The sequence below is a fragment of the Oryzias melastigma genome, linkage group LG23 (assembly GCF_002922805.2).
Source record: "Oryzias melastigma strain HK-1 linkage group LG23, ASM292280v2, whole genome shotgun sequence".
NCBI lineage: Eukaryota > Metazoa > Chordata > Actinopteri > Beloniformes > Adrianichthyidae > Oryzias > Oryzias melastigma.
Window position 1 is genome coordinate 22,741,542 of NC_050534.1, and position 13,949 is coordinate 22,755,490.

The 13,949-nt window shown below is 51.7% G+C and overlaps 2 protein-coding genes across 5 annotated transcripts; one reads left to right on the forward strand and one right to left on the reverse strand.

Moving 5' to 3' along the window:
* The first annotated feature begins 101 nt into the window (after positions 1-101).
* Positions 102-6,394, forward strand: kiaa0930 (KIAA0930 ortholog). 3 transcript variants are annotated; one of them, XM_024290636.2, is made up of 10 exons: positions 102-1,132; positions 2,664-2,812; positions 3,048-3,152; positions 3,281-3,358; positions 3,430-3,531; positions 3,727-3,867; positions 4,754-4,942; positions 5,021-5,180; positions 5,247-5,402; positions 5,481-6,394. In XM_024290636.2, the coding sequence occupies exons 1-10, from the start codon at positions 988-990 to the stop codon at positions 5,519-5,521; spliced, it is 1,266 nt and encodes a 421-aa protein (XP_024146404.1). In that variant the 5' UTR covers positions 102-987; the 3' UTR covers positions 5,522-6,394. The 3 variants fall into 3 exon arrangements, with proteins under 3 accessions (XP_024146404.1, XP_024146424.1, XP_024146413.1); XM_024290656.2 differs by lacking the exon at positions 102-1,132 and adding an exon at positions 1,158-1,488; XM_024290645.2 differs by lacking the exon at positions 102-1,132 and adding an exon at positions 1,531-2,587.
* Positions 6,395-8,497: 2,103 nt separating this feature from the next.
* On the reverse strand, positions 8,498-12,189 carry nup50 (nucleoporin 50). 2 transcript variants are annotated; one of them, XM_024291241.2, is made up of 8 exons: positions 11,850-12,189; positions 10,504-10,605; positions 10,357-10,440; positions 10,087-10,282; positions 9,423-10,013; positions 9,257-9,341; positions 9,031-9,149; positions 8,498-8,955 (listed from the first exon to the last, which is right to left on the reverse strand). In XM_024291241.2, the coding sequence occupies exons 2-8, from the start codon at positions 10,570-10,572 to the stop codon at positions 8,756-8,758; spliced, it is 1,344 nt and encodes a 447-aa protein (XP_024147009.1). In that variant the 5' UTR covers positions 10,573-10,605; positions 11,850-12,189; the 3' UTR covers positions 8,498-8,755. The 2 variants fall into 2 exon arrangements, with proteins under 2 accessions (XP_024147009.1, XP_024147017.1); XM_024291249.2 differs by having other exon boundaries at positions 11,838-12,189.
* Between the last annotated feature and the right edge of the window lie 1,760 nt (positions 12,190-13,949).

The following is a 13,949-nucleotide window of genomic DNA, read 5'->3' on the forward strand; positions in this document are numbered from 1 at the left end:
CTATTCTCTTCTGTTCTATTCTATTCTGTTCTATTCTGTTTTATTCTATTCTCTTCTATTCTGTTCTGTTCTATTCTGCTCTATTCTCTTCAGTTCTGTTCTATTCTCTTCAGTTCTCTTCTATTCTGTTCTGTTCTATGAACTACACCTGTCTCCTCTCTTGTCTTGCTGCCTTTAGAGTCGCAGCTGTGATCACGTGATACACCATCTCCTGATGACGTAGCATCTCCGTCCGTTTGCTTTCAAACATTCTGATCAAAATCATTTATTTCTTTATTGTTTCTGGAATTTTGAACATTTCCCGCTGAAATTAACTGACTTCCGGTCATCACATCGGCGCGAGGAGCTCGTGAAAAAATGACGTCATCTTTTGTCTGAACCGAGGGGTATGCTCGTTCAAAAAGCGGTACAGTTCGCGCGGGCGGTCCGTGGGCGCGCGCCGGTCCCGTGCTGGTCGGTGTCATCAAAGTGTCTGTTCTGAGCAGCACGTGACCCGCGGCGGGTAAACAAGCTTCGGACGGCCCAGAACCCCGCGCGCGCCCGGGACGTTCGGCTAGTGCTAGCTCCGGTTTAGAGTTCATAAGAGGGGAGGAAAAGCCCGGTTCCGAACAAGCCGAACCAGAAACCCGGGAGGAGTCTTCAACCGTGAGGAAAACCGGGAGTTCCCTCCGGAACTTTCCGGTCCAGTCTCCGTGATTCACGGAGAACCTTCAGGACCAAAACCTGCTTCCGGTTCGGAGGTCGTGTTGGTGTTTCGTGACTTCATTTTCTGTCGGTTCCGTCGGGATCCGCGGCCTTGGTCGGTAACGGACTCCCGCGCGCGTGCCCGTGTGTCGGCTCTGTCCCTTTAAGAGCGTCACGTTGTTACCGGAAGTGCGAGGGGTGGACCTCAGACCCCCGCCCCCCGCTCGGCGCCCCTCCTCAGACCCGGGGACCCCCCCCGCCGCCGTTCGTCGGTCTCCGGACTGTCATGGTCCCCGCGCGGAGATGGCGTCCCTTCCCGGTTCGTGTCAGGCTGTCGGTTCCGCGCAGGACGAGAACGGGGATCTGGACGGATCCCTGCAGCAGATGCTGAAGGCCATCGCCGACGAGAGGAGCCGCCTGAGCGGCCGCCAGGAGCTCAGCGGCATCGGTGAGTGCCGCCCGGTACGGTCCGGTTCGGTGGCGGGACTGGGTCTGGAGAACCGGGGGCTCCAGAGACCCCAGAGGGGCTGGTCAGACCCTGACGGTCAGGTGGTTTCTCTGTCCGCTCTGGGTGGACCCAGAAGGTCCGCTTTCGTTGTCCAGCGGTTCTGGTTCTGATCCGTCTGGATCTCGGAAGTTCTCCCGGTCTGCGGGTTCTCAGATCCTCAAAGTAAAACCGGAAGTTGCAGAGGCGACTTCCTGTTCCTCCATGAGCGTGTGTCGATGAGGACAGAAGAATCAGAGGATTACCTCCAGACAGACGTTACAGGTCATGATCAGAAGTAATCGATTACTTCGCTGCAGGTAACATTGTTTAGAATTGAAACATCACATTACACAATGTTGTTTAAAGTAATCTATTACTTTTATTGCAGATTACACAGTATGTATTGTTGTTTAAAGTAATCTGTTACTTTACTACAAATTTGTTTGTCCAAAGTAATCCATTACTGTTTCAGGATTGTCATTTTTGTCACTTGAAGTTACTTTTTGTAATCCTGCAGAACAGAAGAGACTCAATCCTAAGAAGGACATAAAGGGGGCGGGACGCTGGTGCAGCGGTCAGCACTCACAATTAGAAGGTCTCACCTGGAGGTTCTCCAGGTGTGAGACAGAAACACACGTGGAGGTTCCACAGGTGTGAGACAGAAACACACCTGGAGGTTCTACAGGTGTGAGACAGAAACACACCTGGAGGTTCTACAGGTGTGAGACAGAAACACCTGGAGGTTCTACAGGTGTGAGACAGAAACACACCTGGAGGTTCTCCAGGTGTGAGACAGAAACACACCTGGAGGTTCTACATACTGGCTTTAATAGACTTCGTTAGAGTCCAGCTGGTCCGTTTTATTTACCTCTCAGATCTGCAGGTTTCTATCAGGACTCGTTTGGACGCTTTTCACTTCTGTGAGAGTGCTTTTATTTTGAAGGAAAGTACCATTACTTTGAAGGTTCTATTGTTTTGAAGTTTCTTCTGAGGAGAATCCAGGTTCCGAACGAGAACATCAGATCCAGATCTTTGTCCTGTTCTAGTGTGTAGGAGCAGTGTGAGTTCAGAGTGGCTGACGTGTCAGTGAAGGCATCATGCTGCCTTCACTGACACGTCAGCGGACCGCGATGCGTTTACTGACCCGTTAGCAGACCGCGATGCCTTCACTGACCCGTTAGCAGACCGCGATGCCTTCACTGACCTGCCAGCGGACCGTGCTGCCTTCACTGACCCGTTAGCAGACAGCGATGCCTTCACTGACACGTCAGCGGACCGTGCTGCCTTCACTGACCCGTCAGCGGACCGTGCTGCCTTCACTGACCCGTTAGCAGACCGCGATGCCTTCACTGACCTGCCAGCGGACCGTGCTGCCTTCACTGACCCGTTAGCAGACAGCGATGCCTTCACTGACACGTCAGCGGACCGCGATGCCTTCACTGACCTGCCAGCGGACCGTGCTGCCTTCACTGACCTCCCTCTGTGTCTGCAGGCTGTTTCAAGGATGACCGGATCGTGTTCTGGACCTGGATGTTCTCCACCTACTTCATGGAGAAGTGGGCGCCGCGGCAGGACGACATGCTGTTCTACGTGCGCAGGAAGCCGGCCTACGTCAGCGCGGATAACGGCGAGGGCAGGAAGGTGAGGAGGGGGGAGGTTCTGTCGGTTGTAGGGTGGTCGGGTCAGAATCGTGGCGTGGTTCTGCAGCTGCTCTCGGGTTCTGCTGGTGTCAAACCCAGGAGAAGCAGAACCTCCACCTCTAACGGGTCACATGAGACCCGGTGAGGGAGGGGGAGGCACACCCTTAGACTTGTCGTAGCCCCGCCCCCTCAGGTGCTCCGGCCTGGCTACGCCCTGATCCCGAGCTGTGTTGCAGGTGGAGGTGGAGGTCTACCGGAGGGACTCCAAGAAGCTTCCGGGTCTCGGAGACCCCGACATCGACTGGGAGGAGAGCGTCTACCTGAACCTCATCCTGCAGAAGGTGAAGCCGCTGCTGCCGCTCTGGGGGGGACAGACGGCGCCGCCCTCGGGGGGGGGGGGCAGATGGCGCCGCTCTGGGGGGGGACAGAAGGCACCGCCCGCGGCCTGCTAACCTCTGCTGTCTTGCAGCTGGACTACGTGGTGACGTGCGCCGTCTGCACGCGCTCAGACGCGGGGGACATCCACATCCACAGGAAGAAGTGTCAGGTACGGGAAGTCAGAAGGTTAGGCTCCGCCTCCACCGGCATCTCACCCCGTTCTTCATGGTTCTCTGACAGGAAGTGTTCGCCTCGCCCAGCAAGCACGCCATGGACAGCAAAGGGGAGGAGTCTAAGATGAGCTACCCCAACATCTTCTTCATGATCGACAACTTTGAGGAGGTAATGCTTTCTGATTGGACGTTTTGCTAAATGTCGTCAGCTGATTGGAGGAGGAGTCCAGGAGCTGGAGCGGGTTCTCCTCAGGTTCTCCTCAGGTCCAGGTTCAGCAGGGTCTCCTCCGTGTGGAGCTTGGCTCGGATCCTGGATGCAGGGGGCGGGGCAGAGGCCAGTGCGGTCACATGACCATGTGTGCAGGTGTTCAGGGACATGACGGTGGGCGAGGGCGAGATGGTGTGCGTGGAGCTGGTGGCCAGCGACAAGAGCAACACCTTCCAGGGCGTCATCTTCCAGGGCTCCATCCGCTACGAGGCGCTGAAGAAGGTCTACGACAACCGGGTAAGGAGGCGGGGCTGAAGAGGGCAGCAGAGTCCACCAATGGACTCTCTCCGGAGCTGTGTGACGTATTTCTGGTCTCCAATAAGAGCGTTGATAACTATATGAGTGGACTTGGTAAATCTCTGAGTTCTTTCCCTGGTTTTGGTTTATTGTCGTTATTCTTACATTGTATGATAGTTTATGATTGTGTGTAAACACAATAACATCCAAAAAGGTAAAGTTTGTCTTCATGAAACACCAAACGCTCTCATGTCCTGTGTGATCATGTGACTTCTGGGGATCAAACGTAGCTGTTAGAACATTAAACCTGTTCAACAGAACAAACTTCAAAGTGACTTTGGGATTACTGATCTACTCTCAGCTGATGAGGAGGAGCTTCTGCCTTCTTCATGGAGCGATAGCGGCGTGCTAACGCTAACGGTAACCTCGCCTCTGTTGAGACGTAGGAAGTGAATCGCGTTTCAGACTGATTCTACCTGAAATTAAATTTACACGAGTTTAGAAACACTCGGCTGTGGAGTAACTGAGACACAACTAACGGGTCGTAAAGATAAAGACGGCGATCATCAGACGTGTCTCTCATGCTAGCTAGCATTAGCCCAGATGAGAAGTGATGAAAAGCTATAATAATCAATGAAAAATAAATAAAATACAAAATGGGATAGATAAATAAATACGATGAAAAATAATAAAACAAAATGATAAAAAAAGAATAAATAATAATAATAATACAATGCTATAATAAAAATAAAATAAATACGTTAAAAAGTACAATAAAATAGATAAATATAATATAATTAAAAAAGCTGTCAGAACGGCGCCAGGAGGGCTGCTGGGCGGGGATCGTCCGAAGGCCCGGTTCTGGACTGACCCGGTCTCCCTGCAGGTGAGCGTGGCCGCTAAGATGGCGCAGCGGATGTCGTTCGGCTTCTACAAGTACAACAACATGGAGTTCGTGAGGATGAAGGGCCCGCAGGGCAAAGGTCACGCCGAGATGGCGGTCAGCCGCGTCCCCACGGGCGACACGTCGCCCTGCGGCACCGAGGAGGAGCAGCCCTCCCCCGTGCAGGAGCGGGTGAGGAGCGCCGTCCGACCGCCGACGTCCACGTCTCTAGGGGTGTGTTTAACCGCGGCTCCGCCCCTTCCTCCTCAGGTCACGTCGTTCAGCACCCCCCCCACCCCGGAGAGGAACCGCCCCTCCTTCTTCTCCCCGTCTCTGAGGAGGAAAATGCCTCGGAACCGGATCGCCGAGATGAAGAAGTCCCACTCGGCCAACGACAGCGAGGAGTTCTTCAGGGAGGAGGAGGACGAAGGTAGCCCCGCCCCCCGGAGGTCCGAACGGGTCACGGCCCGGTTCTGACGCTGTGCTGTGTCTTCAGATCTCCACGCCGCCACCAACCTGCGCTCGCGCTCGCTGTCCGGAACCGGCCGCTCGCTGGTGGGCTCGTGGCTCAAACTGAACCGGACCGAGGACTACTTCCTGCTGTACTCGCACCTGACCTACGTCACGCTGCCGCTGCACCGCATCACCGCAGGTGAGGGCGCCGCTCGCCACGGAGGCTGCCGGTCTAGCCTGCAGTGCTGCATGTTCTGACCCACTGGTTCTGTTGCAGACATCCTGGAGGTCCGGCAGAAACCCATCCTGATGACGTAGCGGCAGACCCCCCTCCCCCCTCGACCAAGTGCCTCCTGACTGCAGCCCCTCCCCCGCTGACAGGTGGAGGTGTTCCTCACTAAACCAGCCGTTCAGAAAGTGCCTCCTCCTGCTGTCTGAGGCCGTCTCCATGGAAACGGGCCGGGCCCGGAGGGACAGGAAGTGAGGGAGCGTGCTCTACAGTACAGAACCTGCTGCCTTGCTCACTGGACTGCGCAGCGCCACCTGCAGGAGGTTCTACAGCGGGTCGGGTCGGACGGAACCGCCCAGCCCACTGGCTCACTCGTTCACTTGAAAGTCACAGGAACCAAAGGAACCTCAGAAGGTCCGACTCTGTCCAGGTTTGAAACCAGCAGCTCCACCCGGATCAGAACCGCCTCTCCTTTGGGTTCAGAGGAAGAACTGGAGAACGGGCCGCCGCCGCCTCAGATCACCAAATCCAGGTCGAAGGGGCGGTCCGGTCCGGTTCTGAAAGGAACTTTGATCCCAGCCTTAATGCCACTCAGTCCTCCTGAGTGAGCTGTTCCTGACCCGGTTCTGCCTCCTCAAACCCACTCGGATCTCAGGGCCCAAAGGAGGCTTTGCGGGCGTGTCCTAACTTCCTCGTTTTTTAAGGCCAGGTCACATGACCACTCACCTTTCTGAGGCTGCGCTGGTGATTTAGGGGGCGGAGTCACACTGAGACAGTGTGTTCACATCCGGACTGCATCTGCTCCTCCAGAACTCTTCCAGAACCGTCTCCATTCCTGTGGTCCAGTGGCTGACGCTTCTGTTTTCAGAGTTCGATTCTGTCTGTTGTGAGGAATCGAACCTGAACTATGACGGCGTCATCAGGACGCCCCGCCCACATTAAACACTTTCACACAAACCGGATCTCTGAGTTTTGATCAAACGGGTTCAGGCTGAGGGTTTTTGGTTTTCAGAACCGATCGATCAGCTGATCAGATCAATACCTGGAGGAGGACGCTCCACGCTGGAGGCCGTCTGAATTCTAGGTCCCCGTTCCAAGAAGGAGGTTTTGTTGGAACTCTGAGTTCCAACAAAACTCTGAGTTTTCGGTTTCAGAAAGAGAGATAGCTCAAACCCGTGAAAGTGGGTCAAACCAAGCCCGTTCCAAGAAGCGGGTTAAGCTGAACTCAGAATCAATCACTATGGTAACTGAGTCTGTGAACGAAACCTGGTCGGTAGCAGGTTTTCTTCAGGAAACTTAGAGTTCTCTGAGGTCTCCGCCCCTTTTTAAAGTGAAAGATGTTCAAATATGAGTTCCTCATTAACATTTAGAGAACATTCACATTAGAGACGTCACGTTTTCACCACTCAGAAACCAGAATGACATGTTCATTCATAGAGGATCATGTAGAGAGGAGGCTGATTAATCCAGAGGAAATGTTATTTACGTCGGTAGAGGATTTGGAGGACACGAGTCGACTGACTGCAGTTTCCTGATTCATTTTTATTTCAGCGATATTATAAATAGTGAGTTTTTCCAGGGACTCGCTATTAAAAAATACAGTTTTCTTTTCCTTATTTTAGACCCAAAACAATTGAAATTACGGGATGTCAAACACAGAGAAAGGTTTTAAACCCATCTACCATCCATCGTTTGTGTCAAACATTAGCTCGGTCGTCACCAACGCTGCTTCCCGCTGTGGAGTTTGCGAGTTCGTTTTCCGGCTACGGAAGTTGTTTTTATGCTTAAAAAAAGAACTCGGCGAATATTTTTTAAGTCTTGAGAATTAAAATTAAATAAATACTTTTTAACATATGCAGCTACAGTTTCTTTTTAGCGTGCAGTGATATCCGTGTGTGTAGGTGGGGGGGGGGGTGTTACCAAAACTGGTCATTCATGCGATTCCGAAGATTACTGGTTAAATTAGTAACAGATCAAAAACCATTCCTTACTCAACAAGAGACAAAATAACCTTCCTGACATTATTTATTCATTATTAGAAATGATTCAAATAACTGCAGATATTTTCTCTCTGTTCTACCGCTGCAGCTGTGTTGCTTTTCTTGATGAAAATGTTCTCTATAGTCGCATATGCTTGAAGGAACTTATCAATTTCCCTCGCCGGAAGTACGTAACTCAGCTGTTTGTCTCCGTTGCCATGGTGAATCATCCTGTCTTTGCTCCATTGATCAGGGCTTTTTATGGTCGCGACGCTCACACCTGATTCTGGTTCTGACAACTTCAAGTTGATTGAATCAAACATTTTCAGCTGTTCTGGAACCGAAAACCCTGAGTTTGAGAATTTAGAGTCCAGTGACTCTAAGTTCAGGTTTGAACTCTAAATTTGTTGAACCTGCTTCTTGAAACGGGCCCCTGGACTGCTCTATAGAGCTACGTTCTCTAGAGCTGTCCAGATCTATGATCTCATCCAGATTCCAGAGCTCTGGAAATTTCCCAGAAGTCTTTGTGAAAAACTAGCTTACATCGATGGTCTCTAGATTAGCAGATATAGACCACAATGCATTGCAGTCGAACAAAAAAACGTGTTTAAATGTAATGTTTGAATCAACCGTCCACATTTTCACCATCAGTCATAAACGTCGTGAAACGTTCGTTTGTTTTCTCCCTGAAATCGAAGACGTCGCTTTTTAGAAAAACAAAAGTAGTGAGCATCGAGTCCGAGTTAACGCCAAGATCCAGGTCACTAGACAGACCTGCACGGGGTAGTTTTATAGTGGTTGGGGGGGGGTACACAGCCTGAATCCTAAACCATCAGTGGATTCAGAAACATTGATTTTATTAGATCTCCTCGTAGAAGTGATCACCAGAGTTCAGACGGCCAATGACAGCATCAGGTATCAACCAATCACTGATCAGCTCCTGGGTGGGCGTGTCCAGGATCCCTGGAGGTTCTGGTCTCATTGGTTTATGACATGAGTGTTCTCTGCTGCCACCTGCTGGCCACATCCCCCCATGACCCGTCTCCCACAGCACCAGAACCCCTCAGAACATCCAGACGACCCGGATCGTGGTTCATTTCTTTATTCCTGAACAAATGTCTTTACAAACGGGGGTCCTGCGGGCCGAGCCCGGGACGCCCCACGCCACGCTGGACCATCAGACCCACTCCGCCGCGGCTGCAGAACAATTTGTAAAACCAAATCAGTGGACCAGAACCGGGTCACAGCGGGCTGGAGCGGAACTCGTTAAAACAACCCCATATTCACAGCATGGACAGGTCAGCGTGCATGTGAAAGTGCACGTGACCGGTGCCCCCCTCCCCCTCAGGCCTTCCTCTCCTCCAGCGTCTGCTGCAGCTCGTCGGCGTCCTCGGCGGTCTTGACCCGGATCAGGAGCGGGACGGGCCCGCTGGGGTTCTTGTCGTCCACGGGGGGGTTGGGCACCGACACCACCATCACGTTGTTCTTGCCGACCCGCGAGCACGGCATGGAGGCGTGCACCATGATGTTCAGCAGGATGTTCCCTGAGGAGCGACAGCGCGTCAGTTCAAGCTCACGGCAGGAGGCCCCGCCCCCTAACCCGTCAGAACGGTGCTTACCCAGGTTGGTGTCGGCCCGGATGATCATCTGGGTCTTGCCGTCGGCGGTGCGTTTCAGGTGCAGCGTCCCCACGCCTTTCTCCTTGAACTCAGAGTCTTTCTTGTAGAAGAGTTTACACCTGCAGACCACACACACTTCCTGTTACATTTCAGAATAAAGCTCTGCTGAGGATCCGCTCCACCGGGTCGTGGTGCGGAGCGGCAGAACCGGGCCTCGGTACCGTACTTCTTGGAGTAGAAGGCGTCGTCCTCCTTCACCTCCTTCACCTCCGGTTTGGGCGGCTCCTCCGACTCCGCGTCTCCGTTCTCGTCTGCGGACAGGAACCATGAAGGCATCGGGACAGAAGCAAACCTCATTGGTCTGTGTGGGGGAGGGCGGGGCCTCTGCTCACCTGTGGGCGGGGCTTCCTCTGTCTTTGTTCCACCAAGAGGCAGGGGGGCTAAGGAGGAGGCGGCTCCAAACAGGGGCGTCTGGCTGGGGGAGGGGGTGAAGGAGAAGGTGGTTCCGAGCGGTTTGGACCCCAGCGGGTTCAGAACCGAGCTGTCCACCTTCTGCCCAAAGTTGAAGGTGACGGCGGCGGGGGCGGGGTCAGAGTTGGACTCTGAGGAGTTCCTGCTGAAGGAGAACAGAGCGCCTGAGGGAGGCGCCGCCGCGCTGCCGGACGACGGAGGAGGGGCAGGCTCAGCGGGGGCCGCCTTCTCCTCCGGGTTGTCCCGCCCCCCTCCAAACTTGCGCTCAATGCTCGCCAAATGGCGCTCGTAGTCCCTGAAGATGGGGTTGAGGTCGCACAGCGGGTTGTCGTCCACGTGTTTGCTGATCCAGTCGCGCACCGAGCGGTTGAGCGCCGCCAGCTGCCGGCTGTACTCTCTACTTCTGCTGCAGCTCAGGGCGGCGGGGGCGGAGCTGGGGGCGGAGCCATTGGCCTGGTTGGTGCTGCTGTCAGCAGGGGGCTTTGAAAAGGAGGCGGAGCCTCCGTTAACACCTGAGAGGAAGAGGAGATGATTCAGAGGCTGATCCTCAGAAATGAGGCGTTCACTGACGTTCGTAAATCTTACCTGCTGCCGCCGAGGATGCTGGGACGGGGGAGAAGCCCCCGAACGCCGGAGCCCCCCCATTAGTGAGGCTCCCGAAACCTTTAAAACCTTCCGAGGTTCCAAAACTGGGGCCGGTGGGCGGAGTCGAGGCTGCACTCGCCGCTGACGCCGAGAACGCAAAGCCCTTAAAGCCTTTGAAGGCTCCTCCCCCTTCAGCCTGGAGGACAAAACACACACAGTCAGACCCGGTCCGGTTCTGGAGGAACCAGCTCAGAGAGGCTGAGTTCTGACCTCTGCGCCCACATTTCTGCGTTTGGCCTTCTTGATGGGTCGACTCTTCAGCACGTCCTCGCTGGCGAGGCAGAAGGTCCCGGCCTGACGGAGAGCGCCGGCGTTAGAAGAAGATAGCCCCTCCCCCTCACCCCAACCAGCACTCACCTCCTCCCCCTCCTCCTCCTGGTCCCAGTTCCGGTCCGTCAGCTCCTTGTCTGCAATCCTCTTGGCCATTCCAGCAGCTTCAGAACACAAACGCCCGAGTGTCTGTGAAGGCAGCACAGACCATCAGAACCAAGACCTCCTACAGGTCCTGAACGCAGCACGGGGGCGGGGTTTAGACAGACTGATCCGGGTCTGACAGCACCTGTAGACGGCATCACTGACCAGGTAACAGAGCGGGTACTGAACCAGAACAGGTACTGAACCAGAACAGGTACCGAACCAGAGCGGGTACCGAACCAGACCGGGTACTGAACCAGAGCGGGTACTGAACCAGAACAGGTACTGAACCAGAACAGGTACCATAATAGGTACAGAACCAGAACGGGTACCGAACCTGAACGGGTACTGAACCAGAGCGGGTACTGAACCAGAACAGGTACTGAACCAGAGCGGGTACTAAACCAGAGCGGGTACTGAACCAGAACAGGTACTGAACCAGAGCGGGTACTGAACCAGAACAGGTACCATAATAGGTACAGAACCAGAACAGGTACTGAACCAGACCGGGTACCAGAACGGGTACTGAACCAGAACAGGTACCAAACCAGAACAGGTACCAAACCAGAACAGGTACCATAATAGGTACAGAACCAGAACGGGTACCGAACCTGAACGGGTACTGAACCTGAACAGGTACTGAACCAGAACAGGTACCGAACCAGAACAGGTACCATAATAGGTACAGAACCAGAACAGGTACTGAACCAGACCGGGTACCAGAACGGGTACTGAACCAGAACAGGTACCAAACCAGAACAGGTACCATAATAGGTACAGAACCAGAGCGGGTACTGAACCAGACCGGGTACCAGAACGGGTACTGAACCAGACCGGGTACTGAACCAGAACGGGTACTGAACCAGACCGGGTACCAGAACAGGTACCAAACCAGAACAGGTACCATAATAGGTACAGAACCATAATAGGTACAGAACCAGACCAGGCAGGCTGTCATATCTACAACCGAACCTCGGATCCACAGACTTCGTTGTGACCCGGTCCGGAACACAGACTAATTTCCGGATCCTCGAACAGCTGAAAAGATCCGGCTCAGGTTCGTGTAAACCTGGAATGAGCCCTCAGAGCAGAACCTCACAGGTTCGGTTCGGTCCAACTCGTCACAATCTGCCAGGTTTCGTGGTCTCGTTTTAAAGTGAGCAGAAACCGGGTTGGTTCTGGACTCGGCCCGGTTTCTCCGGTTGGATCGCGTCGGGTGTCTTTGTTACACCATAACACTGTTACGATCAGAAATGAAGGATTTCCGGTTGACGTACCGGACTGGTTACCTTTGGTCGACCTCTCCAAACCGTACCGGAACCCGTTCCGTCCCCGTCCAGAACTGTTTCCCGCTGAGAAGCTAACCGGGCCGCGCGATCGCAGCTGACGTCACGGCTAGCGCTAGCTGTCGGTGCTAGAGAAGGTCTTTGAACGCACCAGAACCCGAACTCGGTCTGTGAGCGACTCTCTGCCCGGTGTCGGTTCGACAGGCCTACCAGAACCACAGAGTCTCGGTCTCCTTCTAGTCTGGACCCACTCAGTGATTTAGAACAGCTTCCTCACGCGGCCATTTTGCACAACAGTACATCCGCGTGGGTGCACGCGCCCAATCGCTCTGCTCATGCGCAGAGCAGAGAGCCTCCCGCTGGGATTTGTAGTTTTAATTTTTTGTCCCGTGGACAGTAGAACACAAGAAAACAGGAATACTATCGATTTTTTCAACAAACTTTCTTCGGAGTATTGATGAGATACAGGACAGAACACGAACAGAGGACTTACATCATGTTTTCCCCAAAACTTCAGGGAGATACGTCAGAAAAACAGAAATAAGTCAACCTTAAATTATTCTGTAAACCTGAAATAGATGAGTTTTAATTGCTTTTTTGTTATGGCTGGATATAATAGAGCTTCAGTCATGTCTGATTTCAGCAAATAATTTAAAGAAATTTGGATTTTTATTGCTGAATTTGGTGTATGGATATAATACTTTGTTAATAAAATCAAGAGATTTATTAAATAGAATAGTGAAGATAACTTAACATCAAAGTTAGTAAGACCAAAAAGAATGTTCTTCCAGTTAGGAAAAAAGGGGATAGATTTTAGTCCTGATAAGAATTGTCAATTTGTTCCAAATGAGTTTAGTGTCTTACAGGTCCAGAATATGTGTATTAATGATTCATACTGTTCACAAAATCTACAGTTTTTATTAAGATCTCTTTTAAACCTTTCTATTATTGGTTAGTTGGATAAAATCCACGTAACAGTTTAAATGAAACCTCTTCCACCTTGTTGTTCAACAGAAATCTGCTCCCAACGGATCTGTCCGTGAAGTGAGCTCCAAGGTTGTTGTGGAGATTCAGTTCGGAGCTCCTGCTGGAACAATCTTTGGATGGCTTTGTTTGGATTTTTACAAACAAAAAGCAGATTTTGTGTTCGTCACTTGAAGCTGCTGGAGAGTTGTATAAGTGACTCTGGAGAGCCCTTCAGCTTTAGACTGGAGAATTCTACCTTTAAAGGATAAATCTCACAAGGTTGAAACTTTTTTTCATTTTTTCTATAATTGGAAGAAAATCTGTTTCTCATCTGTCATTTTCAGTTTTATTCATTTTGATCCCAAGATATGTAAATGAATGAATGAATGAATGAATGAATGAAATGGTTTATTTCAAGCAATCAGGTCATAATACATAAATAACATATCACTTAGTGAATCACAAGTAGATCACTTGAAAGGGAGTGGGGGGAAGCGAACTTATATAATCCCACCCCGACTCAACCATTTTCTCTACATGAATTATCAATATCCGGTTCAGGACTTAGTATCAAATATTAATAACACATGTCTGCTCGTGATCCGGAACCGGACAGAAGTTTTTATAGGAATATTTAGAAACAAGTCAAAATCACAGGATTTAATTGTTAAAGTTAATGTCCCACTATTTGTCACGCACCTAAGTGTGTGAAATTAGTTCTCCGCATTTGACCCCTCCCCTGGGGGAGCGGTGAGCTGCAGACACAGTCGCGCTCAGGAACCATTTGGTGGTTTAACCCTCCAGTCAAACTCCTTAGTGCTGAGTGTCAAACAGGGAGGAACTGTAAAAATACTGGAGTTCTGGAGCCATGAGGTCTCCCATTGGAAATGGATTACCTCCACTCCTTGTGAAAGTAGTTTTAGAGTCTTTGAAATTTCATTCTGGTAAAGAACGGAAAAAGAGAATGTGGGAAATCTGAACGCAGATGGAGAAAATCTAAACTACAGGTAGATTATGACATCTATGAAGAGAAACTTCACTTATATAACTTACAACTGAGCAATGCAAGGAAGTCCTATTTTTCTGAAATTATTACCAAAAACTCCCATAATGCTCGGGCCTTATTTAATATAGTCG

What these genes read in the sequence shown, in the direction of transcription:
- kiaa0930 (XM_024290636.2), top strand. Translation starts at nt 988, where the DNA reads ATGGCGTCCCTTCCCGGTTCGTGTCAGGCTGTCGGTTCCGCGCAGGAC. An exon ending in ATAACGGCGAGGGCAGGAAG is followed by an intron (nt 2,813 to 3,047) that starts GTGAGGAGGGGG and finishes GCTGTGTTGCAG; the next exon opens with GTGGAGGTGGAGGTCTACCG. An exon ending in GCTGCACCGCATCACCGCAG is followed by an intron (nt 5,403 to 5,480) that starts GTGAGGGCGCCG and finishes GTTCTGTTGCAG; the next exon opens with ACATCCTGGAGGTCCGGCAG.
- nup50 (XM_024291241.2), bottom strand. Translation starts at nt 10,572, where the DNA reads ATGGCCAAGAGGATTGCAGACAAGGAGCTGACGGACCGGAACTGGGAC. An exon ending in AGGAGGAGGAGGGGGAGGAG is followed by an intron (nt 10,441 to 10,503) that starts GTGAGTGCTGGT and finishes GCTCTCCGTCAG; the next exon opens with GCCGGGACCTTCTGCCTCGC. An exon ending in AGAGGAAGCCCCGCCCACAG is followed by an intron (nt 9,342 to 9,422) that starts GTGAGCAGAGGC and finishes TCCTGTCCGCAG; the next exon opens with ACGAGAACGGAGACGCGGAG.